General features: G+C 48.6%; 5 protein-coding genes across 5 annotated transcripts; 2 read left to right on the top strand and 3 right to left on the bottom strand.

Annotated features, from left to right (window-relative positions):
- Positions 1-671: 671 nt before the first annotated feature.
- DFL_002721 (uncharacterized protein) lies at positions 672-2,466 on the top strand (the record flags this gene model as incomplete). The annotated part of the gene is made up of 3 exons (XM_067631549.1): positions 672-773; positions 839-1,009; positions 1,090-2,466. 3 exons carry the CDS (start codon positions 672-674, stop codon positions 2,464-2,466), a joined length of 1,650 nt encoding a protein of 549 aa, XP_067494083.1.
- A 1,968-nt stretch (positions 2,467-4,434) lies between these two features.
- Positions 4,435-6,440, top strand: DFL_002720 (uncharacterized protein; the record flags this gene model as incomplete). The annotated part of the gene is made up of 2 exons (XM_067631548.1): positions 4,435-4,932; positions 4,992-6,440. The coding sequence occupies 2 exons, from the start codon at positions 4,435-4,437 to the stop codon at positions 6,438-6,440; spliced, it is 1,947 nt and encodes a 648-aa protein (XP_067494082.1).
- Positions 6,441-7,651: 1,211 nt separating this feature from the next.
- On the bottom strand, positions 7,652-9,090 carry DFL_002719 (uncharacterized protein; the record flags this gene model as incomplete). Its single annotated transcript, XM_067631546.1, has 7 exons — positions 7,652-7,740; positions 7,832-7,952; positions 8,020-8,181; positions 8,246-8,397; positions 8,458-8,609; positions 8,682-8,722; positions 9,082-9,090. 7 exons carry the CDS (start codon positions 9,088-9,090, stop codon positions 7,652-7,654), a joined length of 726 nt encoding a protein of 241 aa, XP_067494081.1.
- A 1,086-nt stretch (positions 9,091-10,176) lies between these two features.
- DFL_002718 (uncharacterized protein) lies at positions 10,177-11,459 on the bottom strand (the record flags this gene model as incomplete). Its single annotated transcript, XM_067631545.1, has 7 exons — positions 10,177-10,274; positions 10,338-10,466; positions 10,540-10,691; positions 10,754-10,857; positions 10,934-11,112; positions 11,159-11,183; positions 11,376-11,459. The coding sequence occupies 7 exons, from the start codon at positions 11,457-11,459 to the stop codon at positions 10,177-10,179; spliced, it is 771 nt and encodes a 256-aa protein (XP_067494080.1).
- Positions 11,460-12,235: 776 nt separating this feature from the next.
- Positions 12,236-14,827, bottom strand: DFL_002717 (uncharacterized protein; the record flags this gene model as incomplete). Its single annotated transcript, XM_067631544.1, has 1 exon — positions 12,236-14,827. One exon carries the CDS (start codon positions 14,825-14,827, stop codon positions 12,236-12,238), a length of 2,592 nt encoding a protein of 863 aa, XP_067494079.1.
- Between the last annotated feature and the right edge of the window lie 653 nt (positions 14,828-15,480).

The following is a 15,480-nucleotide window of genomic DNA, read 5'->3' as shown; positions in this document are numbered from 1 at the left end:
TCTCGATGAGCCGCATTTCTTGGCAACACTTCCCACCAACTCTCCGCCGTCACTATATTCAATCGGATCGTATAGTATTCTATATCAATTCCTGGAGATGCTGTGGTCCTACGTGGCTATACTGTCTCATACTCGACTGTCAAGATACACTATAAGCCATGCACAAGGTACTTGATATATGGAGTAGAAGGAAGCATATGCATCATGCAGACGTACGATCCAAAGCCATAGATGCACTCGACGGAAAGACGCCGAACTGCCTGTCTACTTCTCCTGCACCGGCCGGACAATACTCGGGATTCCATACGATACAAGCTGTCTACCGTGTACTTGAATCCTTATAAAGAAACATTGGTATGGACAAATATATATTTTTTCCGATCTAGACCCGTCGCAGGAGTTGACGTAGTCTGGAACCAAACTGTGTTGGTTCGCCGCAGAAAATTTTCCTTTTCTGTGTCGGGAAGATTTCTTATCTCCATAACATTTGCTCTCGACTACGACCCCCAAAATTCCTAATCCTCCTCGTCCCGGCCCACCTCGTATAATTCTCACAAACTTCCTCGAAAAAATATATCTATCACACCTCGGGAATGACCTTGTCCGTATAACCGAGGATATATCCAAACTCTCACCCTTGACCAATTCTCGACCGTTGCTTTATTACGACCATGCTCAGAACCAGCTTGCGAGCCGCCAGCCGGTTACCCAAGGCCTCGACAGTTAACCAAACATACCGACGCACTTTTGCTTCACTGAAGCCTTCCTCAGTAGTACGTTATCATGCAACACCATCGTACCCTTAAAGCCTATGCACTGACGCTGCGACTCTGCCCAGGAATCACCAGAGTTCGAACAAGTCACAACGCTACCGAATGGCGTCCGGGTGGCAACTGAGGCCATGCCCGGCCACTTCTCCGGTGTCGGCGTATATCTCGACGCCGGTGCCAGATACGAAGACGATAGTTTGCGGGGAGTCAGTCATATAGTAGATCGGTTGGCATTCAAGGTCCGTGGACGATAGTTCCCCCGCATCGTTTCGAAGCCTTTCCCGCGACTGACCCGCCTCCCTTTTATTTGTGAATGTAGAGCACGAAGCAACGAACCATGGAGAGCATGTACGAGTCGATAGAACGGTTAGGTGGCAACGTCCAGTGCATTTCCTCGCGAGAATCGATAATGTACCAATCCGCAGTCTTCAACCACGACGTTCCCACGGCCATGGGTTTACTAGCCGAGACGATATTGGACCCTCTGATCACCCAAGAAGAAGTCGAGCAGCAGTTGGAAACCGCTGAGTACGAAATCGGAGAAATCTGGGGTAAATCCGAACTGATATTGCCGGAACTTTTGCACGGAGTGGCGTACCATAATAATACCCTTGGAAACCCGTTATTGTGCCCGAAGGAACGACTCGGGGTTATCGACAGAAGCACGATTGAGAAGTACAGAAGTATCTTTTACAAGCCGGAGAGGATAGTGGTTGCTTTTGCGGGAGTACAGCATCAGGATGCGATCAAGCTGGTCGAGCAGTACTTTGGCGACATGAAATCAGCCGCACAGCTTGCCAGTGCGGCTCAATCCCCTACGAACTCGAAACAGGTTCCTCTACCATCGTCGAATCCGAAGACGCTGCTTTCTAAAATGCCCTTCTTGAAGAACCTTTCGACGACCGCCTCGCCATCCGCCTCGCACGCATACCCGTACTTGGATCCACGGAACCCATACCCTAATCTCACGGTCCCATCCCTATACACCGGCGGTCAAACCGAAGTCGCACCGAAATACGGACCGGGAGAAAATAAGGAACTAACGCACATTTACATCGCCTTCGAAACCCCTGGCATAGTTAGCAAGGACATCTACGCTCTGGCGACATTACAGACGCTTCTGGGTGGCGGCGGGTCCTTCTCCGCAGGTGGTCCCGGAAAGGGCATGTACTCGAGGCTATACACCAACGTTCTGAACCAATACGGCTGGATCGAGAGCTGCGTGGCCTTCCATCACTCTTACAACGATTCCGGCATGTTTGGTATCGCTGCTTCTTGCGAAAAGGAGGCTTCCGGGGCTATCGCAGATGTGGTACTTCGGGAAATGGCGAATACGTTTACTTCATCGGGTTACAATGCACTGCAGGTATCCGAGGTGGAGAGGGCGAAGAACCAACTCCGGTCGTCGTTGCTCATGAACTTGGAGAGCAGGATGATCGAATTGGAAGATCTGGGCAAGCAGGTTCAATGCCACGGACGGAAGATCGGACCTGCCGAAATGTGCAAGGAGATTGAGAAATTGACGGTGCACGATTTGAGGCGGGTTGCGGAGAAGGTGTTTACCGGTAAGGTTGTCAATGTCGGCGGTGGATCCGGACGACCAAGCGTGGTCGTTCAGGGTACCGAGGACGCCGTAAAGATCATCGGAAGCGTGGACAGGAGGGCACGGAAGTACGGTCTCGGAAGGAAGCCGTGAGGCGGCACTTTTACCGCACCGCATACGACATTTTTTACGGGGATGAGACCAAGAAGGACGCTATAGACCTTTTTTTGCTTCATGGCTGTACTATGCACGAGCAAGGGGAGAGACCAAGGGCTCGGGCTCTTCTTCCTTCCTCCGATTTTCTTGAAGGTTTCCTTTTCGAGATTTCATTAGACCGTTTATTTTTTTTCTGTTTTTTCTATTTCAATAATCCATGTACGGCGTACGAGATCTATATCTACGGTGGGGAATTCACATTACGGCCATGAGGCTAGCGGGTTTTCGCGTTCTTGTATATTCTTCTCTCTTACCATCAGCATGCTCCCTTTACCATCAAGTATCACACGACTCCTTTCCTCTCTTTGGGAACCTCTGTATATATGCGCGATAACCAAGCTCTATCACTATCTAACACAGCACAACGGAAGGCTCGGGTGCGCTCAGATCCGGGAGCCAATAAGCTTAGCACCGACCTTTCCCTTCTCAGGGATTCGGTGGAGGACAGGGGCAATCCCTCGCGAGAAGACCAACCAGCCCACGGCCAGCAAGGGAACGAGCCAGCCGAGTCGGGTTGATGCTGACACAGCAGAAAAGGAGCAAAGTAAAATTACCACGCTAAAAAATCTCCTTTTTTTTTTTTTTTTTTCCCTTCGTCTTGTCGTTTCCCAGCGCATGCACATATCCGCCTCGTGCCGAGTTGTACTTGTCTTACGCCTTCAACTTCCTTCCTCTTGCTTTCCCTAGCCGTAGGGGACTTTTTATTATTATATTTTATTTTTTTATTATTTTCCTCTCCTCTCATTCTCACCATCTTCCTTAATTCTACCTTCCTCTCGTTTTGTTTCTCGTTGTTGCAGTTGTCGTCAGCAAGAGAGAGAATACGTAGTATTACGAAGATACTTGGCCCAAGACTTGGTTTGTTTCGCGCCGCTTGATTACTGCCGGGCTTTCCAGCCTGCGTTGACGAACAAACGAGCGCACGACCGTCATCTCCCACTTGGTACCCTCTATCCATCCTATCCTTACGCCTACCTTACTCCATCTCTACTCCTTTATTGTCTACTCGTTCCTTTTACTGCCTATCGGTCTACTCGTCTACGAAGAAAAAGAACGTCTTCAATTGGGGTCACCCTATTTTTAATAAATAATAATAATACCCGAGTTCGAATTCCCTTCGGACCAAGGCTACCTCGATTAACCTCGGAAATCTTTTCTTTCTCGACAGAAAGTCGTAGCGATTGGCCGACTTGCTGCAACTTTGCCAGATCACAGTACAATCGATCAATACCCTCACGATACGATCTAATATATAATAATAATATTTTTATAATTTAATACTCTTCTCTTTACTCTCCTCTTTTTTCTCACGTCAAATTGTAAGTTCATTCGAGCACATTGTTGCTGCTCTCGTGTGCTCTCTCTGTCAATTCCACACACGCACGCACGCCTTCCCACAGCCACATTTCATCCCAATACAATAAAGTAGCTTCGGAAGCTAACGGCAACAGTGACCTCAGAACCTCCAGCTCCTACCTATCTCCTTCCTACTCACCACCACCCGTTCTTTGCGCCTGGGCGGCCCTTGTCTGCAGCATCCTACGGCAGACAAACGACCGGGCAAGCTTGCGGTAAAAGAACACCATCCTAGAAGCCACACCAACCAACCAAGTGGAGCTGCCACCAGGGTCGACCACCCCCTCACGAAGCCTCCTCTCCAACCTTCCCTCCCAACTCTAGCCAGATCGCCGTCCTACAGCCTACTCGATAGAATTACCTGCCTCTTTTTTCTGTTGAAAGGTAGCGGAAAAGAAAGAAAGGTTTACTTATCTTGTAGTGTTGACAGACGTCTCTCTCCATCTGAGCGTCCTTCCCTCCAGGAAAAAAAAAAAAAGCCGACCACACACCAAAAACCCCCCCTCGAAAAGCATCAAAGCTTTTTGTGAAAATCACACGTGGTTCCCGATGCCTCGTAAAGCTTCGAGCTCCGTTAGCAGCATAATCGATACCCCGAAGCGTGCAACTGTGAGGACGACAAACAAAATCGTGCAATTCTTTGCGTCCTCGCAGAAGCCTTCGCCGGGTGAGACCAGACTCTCCAGCTCCTACCCCGGTGCACTCCCGAAAAACGCTCCCAGTATCTCATTGCCGACCATCTCCTTATCGACTGCTACCGGAGAACATACCTCGGAAGCCCCAATGGTTGTTTTTTCGCCGGAAGAAGCTCGTCGCACCGCTAGGAAGAACGCACAGTTCGGACCTTTGCTGCATTCGAGCCATAAATATGTCAGTCAACATAACGCCGGTGGGGAGCTCGAGGAGCCGATAGAAGACGAACCGCCGTACTTTATCATGTTCACCACCTATTTCTCTTATCTCATCCTTATCATATTCGGGCACGTTCGGGATTTCTTCGGCAAGCGATTCAGGAGCAGCAAGTACACCAATCTTAAAGCTCAAAACGTAAGCTCCCTTGTGGCTCCACCTACCCGATTGACCCGATATTCTAACATTTTATGCAGGGTTATGCTGCGCTGAACAGCGATTTCGACAACTTTTACGTCCGAAGATTGAAGAAGAGACTTGACGACTGCTTCAGCAGACCAACCACCGGTGTTCCCGGCCGATACATCACCCTTCTCGGACGTGAGAGCAAGGACTACAATGATACCTTCCAGATGACCGGGGAAAAGATCGAAACTCTCAACATGAGCTCCTACAATTACCTCGGATTCGCACAATCCGAGGGTCCCTGTGCTGATGCTTCCGAAGAGAGTATACGCAAGTATGGTATCAGCGCGGCCGGAACCAGATCCGACGGTGGTACCTTGGATCTTCACGTGGACTGCGAGGCTCTCATTGCCCGATTCGTCGGAAAGCCAGCTTCCATCCTCTACTCCATGGGTTACGGTACTAACGCTTGGATCTTCTCATCCTTGGTTAGCAAGGGCTGTCTCATCATCTCTGACGAGCTCAACCATGCTTCCATCCGTACCGGTGCTCGTTGCTCCGGTGCCATGATTGATATGTTCAAGCACAACCACATGGGCGACTTGGAAAACAAGCTTCGCGAGTATATCTCTCAAGGTCAACCGCGTACTCACCGGCCGTGGAAGAAGATTCTTGTCGTTGTCGAAGGTCTCTACTCCATGGAAGGTACCATGTGCAATCTCCCCGCCTTGATCAGACTTCGAGAGAAGTACGGATTCTACCTCTTCGTTGACGAAGCTCACTCCGTCGGTGCTTTGGGCCCCCGTGGCCGCGGTGTCTGCGATTTCTTCGGTGTTGATCCCCGCAACGTCGATATCCTCATGGGCACTCTTACCAAATCCTTCGGTGCCAACGGCGGCTACATCGCCGCCGAAAAGAACATCATCGATAAACTCCGTGCCATCAACGCCGGCGTCCTCATGTCTGAAGCCCCCGCCCCCGGCGTCGTCACCCAGATCACCTCTGCCCTGAAAATGATCACCGGAGAACTTAATACCGGCGAAGGTGAAGAACGTCTTCAACGTCTTGCCTTCAACTCTCGTTACCTCCGTCTCGGTCTCAAACGTCTTGGCTTCATCGTCCTCGGTCATGATGATTCCCCGATCGTCCCCCTCATGCTTTACAATCCCGCCAAGATGCCAGCTTTCTCCCGAGAGATGCTTAAACGCAAGATCTCGGTTGTTGTCGTCGGATATCCCGCCACCCCACTCGTCAGCTCTCGTGTTCGCTTCTGCCTGTCGGCGGCGCATAACAAAGATGATCTCGATAGGTTATTGAGAGCTTGTGATGAGGTCGGTGATGATTTGGATTTGAAGTTGTCGAGTGGTATTGCCGGTGGAGTCATTCCTCTTCCCGAGGGTGTGACGCCGGAGATGGAGGCTGAGAGGATTGCGAAGGGTGGGAAGATTGCGGCGCCCAGGTGGCCCATCGAGGAGGTTATTAAGAGGGGTGTGCAAGACGCCAAGATGACACTTAGGTAGATGGGTTGGAAAGGCTGTTGTTTACGTGCGTAGTTTCTGTTTTGCAAATTATTATAATATCCGGCCACGGCACAGCCTCATAAAACGTCTACTCGATGGGTCGGTTTGGGTGTCTTTTGCTTTTCTTCCTCCTTTTTTCTTTTTTGAACCTTTGGGGAGCGAGGAGGGAGTGATGATATATGTTCATTTTCGTGTCATTTTTTTATAACGTACACTTGTAATAACAGGGGAGGGAAGGGCTTTTCATATCCACCCGCTCCGGTTCAGTTTCCTCTCCTCTCTTCCTCTTCGTGCATCCCACGTCGGTACAATAGCATTCTCGACAACGTCAAACATCCATTAGACCGTTTTTTAAAACACCTTTTTGTTCTTTCTTCGCTTCATTAGACTTTTTTTTTTTTTACTGATACCCCTCGTTCATGACCCTTTTTCGACAGCTTCGTTTCTTGTGATCTTTTAGACGGCATCCTCTTTTGTTGACGTGGGACTCCCATTGTACTACCACCAACCCTAAACTTGACGATGAGGTTCGGATTTGGAAAGAACGAAGGAGGGGAGGGGAGGGGAGGGCGGGACGCTTTGTATCTTTCGACCCCGATGGGGAATTCCGCGTGCGGGAAGGAACGGGGGATGACATATGTTTCAAACGAACGAAAGTTTTTCAAGGAATAGAAATACAAATCATGTCTGCGACGGCAGCGGGACCCTGGCGGTCCGCCCGTGGATAGGAATATAATACCAATCGAAAACAAACTCCCAAATGCTTTGAAGGATACAATTTAGCTCTAGAATTAAAATGATGCTAATCCCCCCCGAGGGAGCAATTCAATGCCTCCGGTATAAAATAGATACAAGTGTACCGGGAACCAGACTGCGCGAACTTTAGAATTACTATGCATGGACCGAACAATCGAGAGCAAGGAGAGAGAACACGAAACAAAAATCGCCGAATTCGAATCATTTAACGACATAAAAAGAGACATCTCCCCACATTTATCCCATCCTGAATAAAAACCTTCTCCCTCCGGGCGGAATTTACATGAACCACCGTCCTAAAGTCTCCTCTCTCGAACCTTCCCCCCATCGAAACATTCTAGACCCTAAGCAAGCGTTAAAAAAAAGGGAATAAAGTAAGGAAGGAGGAAGAATTAGAAAGAAAGAATGCGTGGGTAAGAGTGCGTGTGTGTGCGCGTGAAAATAATAGCCAGCATCTAAACATCAATCTTGGAAGTCATAAACTGCCACAGACTCTTGATGAGATGGTCCGGAAGGGTGTACAGATCGACATGGAATTCGCCCTCTATGGTCCCCGGTTCCAATAGTTAGCCAAATATTCCCGATTTTGTCTCGCCGTTCCCAAATATATCGGGGGGATATGGAAAGAGACATACGTTCAACGTCATTCTTAATGTACGTATCAGGCGTCTTGTGTTCATGAACCATCTGAACAACCTTCAGAAGATCATCTTCGTCAAGCTTGGGCAGACCCTCGGCCAGCTTCTCCATGTCGATCTAATAAAAATCAGCTTCGTTGTATTCCCAAAACCATAGTCTTATAAAAAAAAAAAGTTTCTCTTACATTCTTCATACTGCGACTAGCCTTCTTGCTAGACTTCTCCTCCGGTGCGGCCTTCTGCGACTTCCTAGCCGGCGGCTCAGCTTCACCCAAGGTATCGAATCCAGGAACTGGTCCGGATGCCTGCAGAAGCTTCATCAAGCCGGGCTTGGGGTTGTGGAAAGTCTATATCATTTTTTTCGTCAGAGAACCTAAAAAGAAAAATGATGATGGTATTAGGGGACTTTACGATCGTGGTAGTGATATCGTACTTCGGCTGCTGGAAGTGCAAATCATGCTTGATGGTATGGTCGCCACCCTTCTCAGCAGTGTGAAGTACGATTTCCATGTCGAATTCACCCCATCCTTGTTCAGAGAGCTTGAATGGTGGTCGTTTTATGACTATTCGTGAATATCGTCAACATCAATCCCATCGGTTTCCCCCTTAGGGCGTATAGTTACCTCTGTTGGGATTCTGGAACGTAGGATGTAGCTTATAAGTGACCTTATCGAAACAGTTGGCAGTGACTTCGTTCCCCTTCTCATCGAGGAGGTGGATGACGATAGACCATTCTCGCATGGGGAAACCTTCGGCGACAGGTTTGGCTCCCTCCCTATAGCAATCCCATACAGAAAACGTGAGTAAAAGGATTTCGATATATGGGATCGAATTTGGTAGTACTCACAGGACAGACTGGGTAGTCGTCAACCTAACTTTGCGTTTAACCTGAGGAGGCATGACGGTTTAGCTTTCTGAACAGTAGTCGTAATAGAATAGGGCTGTGATGGCGTAAAGCAAGGCCGTGAAGATGAATAGCTCAGGAGGGGGGCGTAAGGAAGTCAGGGAGCGTAGTAGATAGCAGGTTGGTGATTTGATGAACGCAGACCAGGCCAAGTGAAGGCGACGCAGTAGGGGAGCTGATGAGAAGGTGACGGTGGTACAGAGCCAGACGTCCCATAACCAAGAGCACCCATCCCCACCCCGTGTTGACCGTGTTGCAATTACACCCCCAATCCACCCATCTTCTTTCACCACGAGAGCATCTCCTCAGCAGCTCCAAGCGGACACATAGCAAATCCACCTACCTCGGTCATCTTGGATATCTATACTCCGAGGCTCAATATACCGCCCAGCTTAAGCTTCCCAGATTTCGATATTTCCTGAAACCTTTACTCCAACAGAAAAGAAAAGAAAAAAGAAAGAATCCCAATTCCAAAAAAAAAATACCAAAGAACAGAATCCGAGAACACCGAAAAGCAACTAAACCAAGGTATGCGTCGTGGACGTGTAATGTATGTATATAAACTCGGTACGTCTAACTTTCGTTGACAGATGACAGCTATCAAATACGACTTTGGGAACTGTTTTCTTGGTTGTTACACGGGGATGCGCTGGCCGTTCGCAATGTGTACCGTATTCACGACTCCGAGTGTTTATGCGTTACCGGTGTTCGTCTGTATCGGATTGAGGACGTGGGAAACGGGTCGCGATGGAATGGGTTTTATATGAAAGGGCGAAAATCAAGACGGGCGCCCGTTGGATTTCTCTTTTGGAGAACGCGCCTTAGCGGATGCCAAGACCTGGCGCTACCTTTTACAACAGGATCTGGCCACCCCGTCGTATCGATATTGCTTACAGATTTCACCATATATGGATACTCAAGTGATATTGATAGGTCTAGAGGGAGCAAAATGCATTCTTCTGTCTATAGGGGAATCCGGGGCTACAGTCTCATCATCATCTCTAGAAAAAGCTTCCAAGGAAAAAGGGTTGGCTTACATGGTACATCTAAAAAGCTACAGGACCAGAACAATTAACTAAGGGATAAAAAAAAAAGGGAAATGCCCAAATGCTTGTTTGAGCGGTAATGGCCGGGGGGTTAGAGGGCTCCGATTTCCTTAGTTCTCTTCCTTCTGATCTCTTAAATATATTTCCGAGCTTGGTTGTTTCTTGATAGCACGGCCCGTACAAGATTGTCATCTGTAGCTTACAAGCCAAAAAGAAGGGTTGTAGGACGGGTGCAGATATCGAATCAAAAATGGGGTGGGGGAATGGGGTAGCTATAGAATAATGATATGAAATCAAGATGCCGTCTGAGGGCATAGGACACGATGTTTAGGAGCGTCGAAGGGGTAGTAGTAAGTCGTTTTGTCGACCATAAATCGTAGGGTTCGTCGGGCTTAAGCCTCGGTCTTCTCTCCTTCAGTTTTGGTCGGATTGACCAAAGCCTCGTTCTCTTGCTGCGCCTTAAGGAAGGCTTCCTTGAAGAGGTTGGCATCTGCATGGAACACGTTAGCACGATGTCCGCCACAACTGTTTAATTCGGGTGGAGATCGCATACTGTCGCTGTTGGCAAATCGGATGGCCAAAGTCTGTGCCTCTGGAAGACCCTCGCTAACATCAGCAGCGACGTTCCAGACCCAACTCCTGTCACTCCCGACGTTTGGTGTTAACTTCATCTCAGGGGTGACTACATCATGGTTGGTTTATTGTTAGTTCTCCTGCTCTCGGCATTTACATTATTTGGCTTTCGATCAACGTACTGTAGTGGTTGGCGCAGACTTTGTGAGTCTTGTCCCTTCGCATAACCAAGCGGGTCTTCAGGTTAGTCTTGTGCTTAAGAAGCTTGACATCACCGGTTCCACGCTCCTTCCACTCCCTGGAGTCCTTGTCGAACTTGAAGAGTTTGGCTCGCCTGTAGCATAATGTTAGCGATGTTCTCGGAACTCTGGTTACCGCCAGGATAAAAATCCGTACATCTTGAAGGTGGAGTCCTCAACCTCCTCAGTTGTTGTGACCTCGACAGGCTTGAGAGAGACAACGGGCTCGAAGTGGACATCTGGGGATTCTTCGACTTGATCCTAGATTGTAGGAAACGGCTCAGGTCAGTTCTCAGCAAAAAATCGCGAAAGCACGAAAGAGAACTAAACAACAAACCTCATCGTCGCCCTTCTTTTTCGAGGAACCACTTGGCTCATCATCTTCTTCTTCGGGCTTCTCCTCGCGCTTCTTGGTAGCACCACCAAACATGCTGAAGACGCCGCTGGAGAGATCGAGAGGCTTAACCTCCTTCTTCTCCTCGGTCTTCACCTCTTCGGTGGCTGGCTTCTCCTCGGCTGGAGGGGCAGTATCGACAGGCTTAGCGTCGGACGACATGGTTACGTAGGATATTGTGGATTGTTATTTCCTAAGGAATTTTTAAAAGGCGTTGGGCGGTTAGCTATAAGCTTCGATGGAAAGCTCCTGCAAAGTTTTTCATAATAATTTTTTTTAGGTCGGGTTTCCCTCCAGAAAACGACGGTGGCGTGGTGGGGCAATAATGCAGAAGGGAAGAAAGCGATTCAAGCGCTGCGAGCAATGGAGGAAGACGTATACATACGAAAAGCGATTTTGAAGCTGGGCCAATAAGGGATGGGTCTGGCGATGGAGATGTTCCTGAGATAGTATGGGGGGTTATAATCATGCGAGAGGGTGTCGTTTGGATGCAAGGAGAAGCGGTTCCAAGGAGGGGTGCTTGTTAGCTCCCCTCGCTGGGGGCAGGCAGACGGACAAACAACCCCACATGCAACACATCCAGCTTCACCGAGGATCCAGATCCTCTATAGCTTCAAATATCATCGGAGGACATGCGATCTATCTCGTTAGATTATAGGTTCTATTTCACTAACATCGTCTAGGGTATAATGTCTACTAAGCTGCTACGAAGAATACGAGGACGGGGCACATCTTAAAAAAGAAAAATAAATCCATTATAACACCAGAACCGACCAGTTTCTCCGAAAGTCAGACGTACTGTATGAGAGAGTATTAAAAAAAATACAAAGCAAGAATAAATGGTCCTTTCCTTTCCCAACTGCGCCGAAACAAATTCCCGTTTCCTCCGTCCTTGAGCTATCCCATATCCTTCCCCATCCTTCCATCCGGAAATCGCAAAAAATACACTCCATTCTGAACGACGACGAATTTATACGTCCGTCGTATTTCAAGTAAACAAAATAAGTAAGGGGAGGGGAAAAAAAGCGGCGATTGTGTAGTAGCGTTTCCAGAATATAAGCTGGTAGAGTTTTCAAAAAAAATAAAATAGTAAAATAAAAATAAAAAAAATACAAACGAAAGGTAAAGGGCGGGTATAAAGCCTATGGGACGGGTGAAGAGGAAGAATAGGTCGGGAGGGCGCAGAAGCAGAAGCAAAAGAACCTACTAACCGACGATTCGACGGAAACGTTGGAACGGTAGATCCTACCTGCTATTCTTACACTTCCCGATCTTTCCTCTCTTCCCTTTCTTCCCACAGGAGACCGAGTTCTTCGAGGCCTTCGAGGCTCGCTTCTTAGCGATCCTCTGAGAGGCTCTGGTGCGAATCCAGAGCCTATTAGCGTTCTTGCGAGCCTTTTTGACCTGCTGCTTAAGCTGGTCTTCGTATTTCTTAAGGGCCTTCCGGTCAAAGTAATTATCGATTTTCAAATCGTCGAACCCGTTCTTCCAGAGCCTGAGTTGAGATTCGACCGTCTTCTTTGCAACCTTGGACTGCTTGGAAAATTGTTTGTGAAACTTGGCGGCTTCCGTTTGCAAATATTTCACCTCCTTCTTGCACATGTCGATTTGCTGCTTGCTGGTTTCCTGGATCTTTTGGGCGTAAACGTTTGCCTTTGACGAAGCCTTGTTAACAGCCTTTCGAAAGTCTGAAGATGTGGCCAGCATCGATCGCTTCCAAGCCAATGTGCTCAGCCATGGGTTCCCGAGGTCGAGAATGAACGACTGGTTATAGATTGGCTTATCCTCCGTTTTGACCGTGATGTTCAAGACACCCCAAGCCTCGCTCAAGTCCATCTTGAGGGCATAGACGCCACGGAAGAGCGTGACCACCTCAACGGGGACAGTCTGGTTCTTTCTCTTGACGTGGACGATCAACTTTGGATGCCATCTTAGGGACGTAAGCTTTCTGGGTGCTTGAAGAACAATGTGGCCGTCGCTGATCGCATACATGGCAAACTCGTTTGGCTCGTTGGTAGGAAGCGATGGAATGTTAGTAACACCCAACGATTTAATACCGACGGTCATAATACTCGAGGGTGCCTTGGGTGGAGCCTTTAAGAGGGATGGGGTAGAACTCTTAGGCTTCACCGAAGCGGACGAGGGTGATGTCTTCTTTGTTACAGAGAGACTCGTAGTGGAAGTTGAAGTGTATACGCTCAAACTCGTGGAAACCTGGGTCTTCGTTGTGGGGGAACTTTGAATTTGCGATATTGATGCAGTAGCATTTTGAACCGGAACGGAAGGTTTGAGGAAGGAAACGAAGGCAACGGAGAGTGCCAAGCAGATGGTGCTGAGCATCAATCCAGTGATGATAACCATACCAACGGTGAAGAATTGGTCTTGCGTTCCCCCCTCGAAGGATTCGATGATTTCTTGAAACTTATCCCAAATCGCCATACTCTTCGTCGTCGAACGGTCTTCGTCTTCGTCCCGTTGTTTAACAATGACCGCCAAATTTCTGCTGAGCTGCTGGACGTCAATGTTGATGAAGCTGTGCATATCTACCGGGAGCTCCTTGTAAACCTCCCTCCGCTTCTTGCCGTCTTCGGTCGTATTGCGCGTTTCGATGGCTATATGAAGGGCGTGATAGTCGATATCAAATTCTTCGTTCGACTTGTAAAGCTTCTTATCGGAGATAGCAATGAAGGGAACGCCGTGGCGTGAAAGGAAGGAGCGGGCGCATGATCGAGTTGCACGTTGACGAGCATCATCGTTAGCTTCGCAGTAAAAGATGGCAAGATCAGGCAGTCTCCAGCCCGGAGCCTCTAGCTTGTCAAGCTTGTAGCCGGCTCCGGACTTGCGTGAGCGAACAAGCATCCTTGGCTTGATAACCAGAGACAAGGTGTCGAGATCCGTGTCATCGTTCGAGGGATAGGCAAAAGCACAAGTATCCACTGCCATTTCCAGCCCGAACGATTCAACGAGCTCGACGTCTGGGGTTGAAGCGGAGTTACCAAATGATGTAACCGGGACCACATTGAAGCGGGCCGAAGATTTGGAATCTTCAAGACTTTCACAAGACGTCGATACAACCAAAGCAGCTCCGATTTTCCTGAAGATTTCGTCCTTGGCCGACTCGTCACCGACGTAAAGGACGCGGAAGGTGTCCTTGACATTGAGTGGATCAACTGCCAAAGAGCATCGAAGAAGGGAGTGTAGGTTCTTCACGCCCTCGGGAACAGAAGAGCCGGCTAGGATTTCTTTAAACTCCTCGCCGGTGAACTCTTGGAGATCATAAGCTAATGTAAACTGAGGTCCCAAGGGTACGTGGTTTTCATCGAAACGGATGGTAACATCTTTGAGCGATTCCTCACTCACAACATCATGAACGGTAGGAGGCTCGTGTTGGTCTAGGCCGGTATAAGAGGGTATACCGGCAGACTCGAAGGTATCGGGAACGTCGGGAACAGACTCGGGATATGTAGAGCTTTGAAGGTCCTCGGTAGTATTTTCCTTTGGGATTTCGGAATTAGGACTCGGAAAGAGGAATTCCTGCTCGTCGCTCTCGTCTTCCTCGTCTTCATCGGCAGTGTCTTCAGCTAAGGAGGCGAGGGACGACAGGTCGTCGTCGTCGTCATCCGAGTGACTTGGAATAGAGAGGTCTGAGAGTATTTCGTAGGTGCTCTCGCCGAGGAGGCCATCATCGCTATCGTCCGGATGTGAAATCATCTTGCGACTTTTCTTAGACATCGAGGTATAGGAGTTGAAGTCCTGGCCGTGGTTCAGAACTTCGTGATGATAGATCCTATAGAGTTGTTGGCGGGGTGTTAGTTGGGAAGCCTCGTCTGGAGTCATTGTACGTAGTAACATACACGCACGTTGATTTGAAAGAGAAAAGCAGGTAAATGGACGGAGCTGGAATGCACGACAAACAGAAAGGAGCTTACTAAGTGGAAGGGTCAAATAGAAGCAGAGGCTAATTATTATTGAAGATGATGTCGATGCACTTGCTTGACCTAAATTCAGGTGCTGCGAGTGTCCCTGAGCCTTATGCCCATGAGATGGTTTGAGAGGGACAGCCAGCGATACCCCGCCAAACAGTCAAATGTAACGGGCAGACAGACAGGGCTGACGAACAAGATCTGTGAGAAAAGCAGCTGGTATGAGGCGAAGAGGATACTTGTTCGGATGATGGGGATTAGGGTCACAATAGAGCATGAAAGAAATAAAATAAAGCTAAGCAAGCAGGCTGCTTTCGAGATGGAGATAGAATGCAAATGAGTCGGGCTACCGAGTTGGAGGCCTACCACAGGATCCTGGCAGGCTAACCCGGAATAGCCAACAGCCTATAAAAGGAAGCGGTGCAGAAACAGTACAGTGCAGAACCACCTACCAGAGATCGGGGAACAACTAGCAGCTATACCCTCGAGGATATCGAATCGAGTAAGAGGTAATAAGTCCTGAGTATCATGTATTTTCTCAAGTGCAATATGACGGCCTTGTAGGAA

This window comes from Arthrobotrys flagrans (assembly GCF_004000055.1).
Source record: "Arthrobotrys flagrans strain CBS H-5679 chromosome Unknown unitig_3, whole genome shotgun sequence".
NCBI classification, from domain to species: domain Eukaryota; kingdom Fungi; phylum Ascomycota; class Orbiliomycetes; order Orbiliales; family Orbiliaceae; genus Arthrobotrys; species Arthrobotrys flagrans.
The sequence above is the reverse complement of the archived record's forward strand: the minus strand, read 5'-3'. Positions and strand labels throughout refer to the sequence as shown.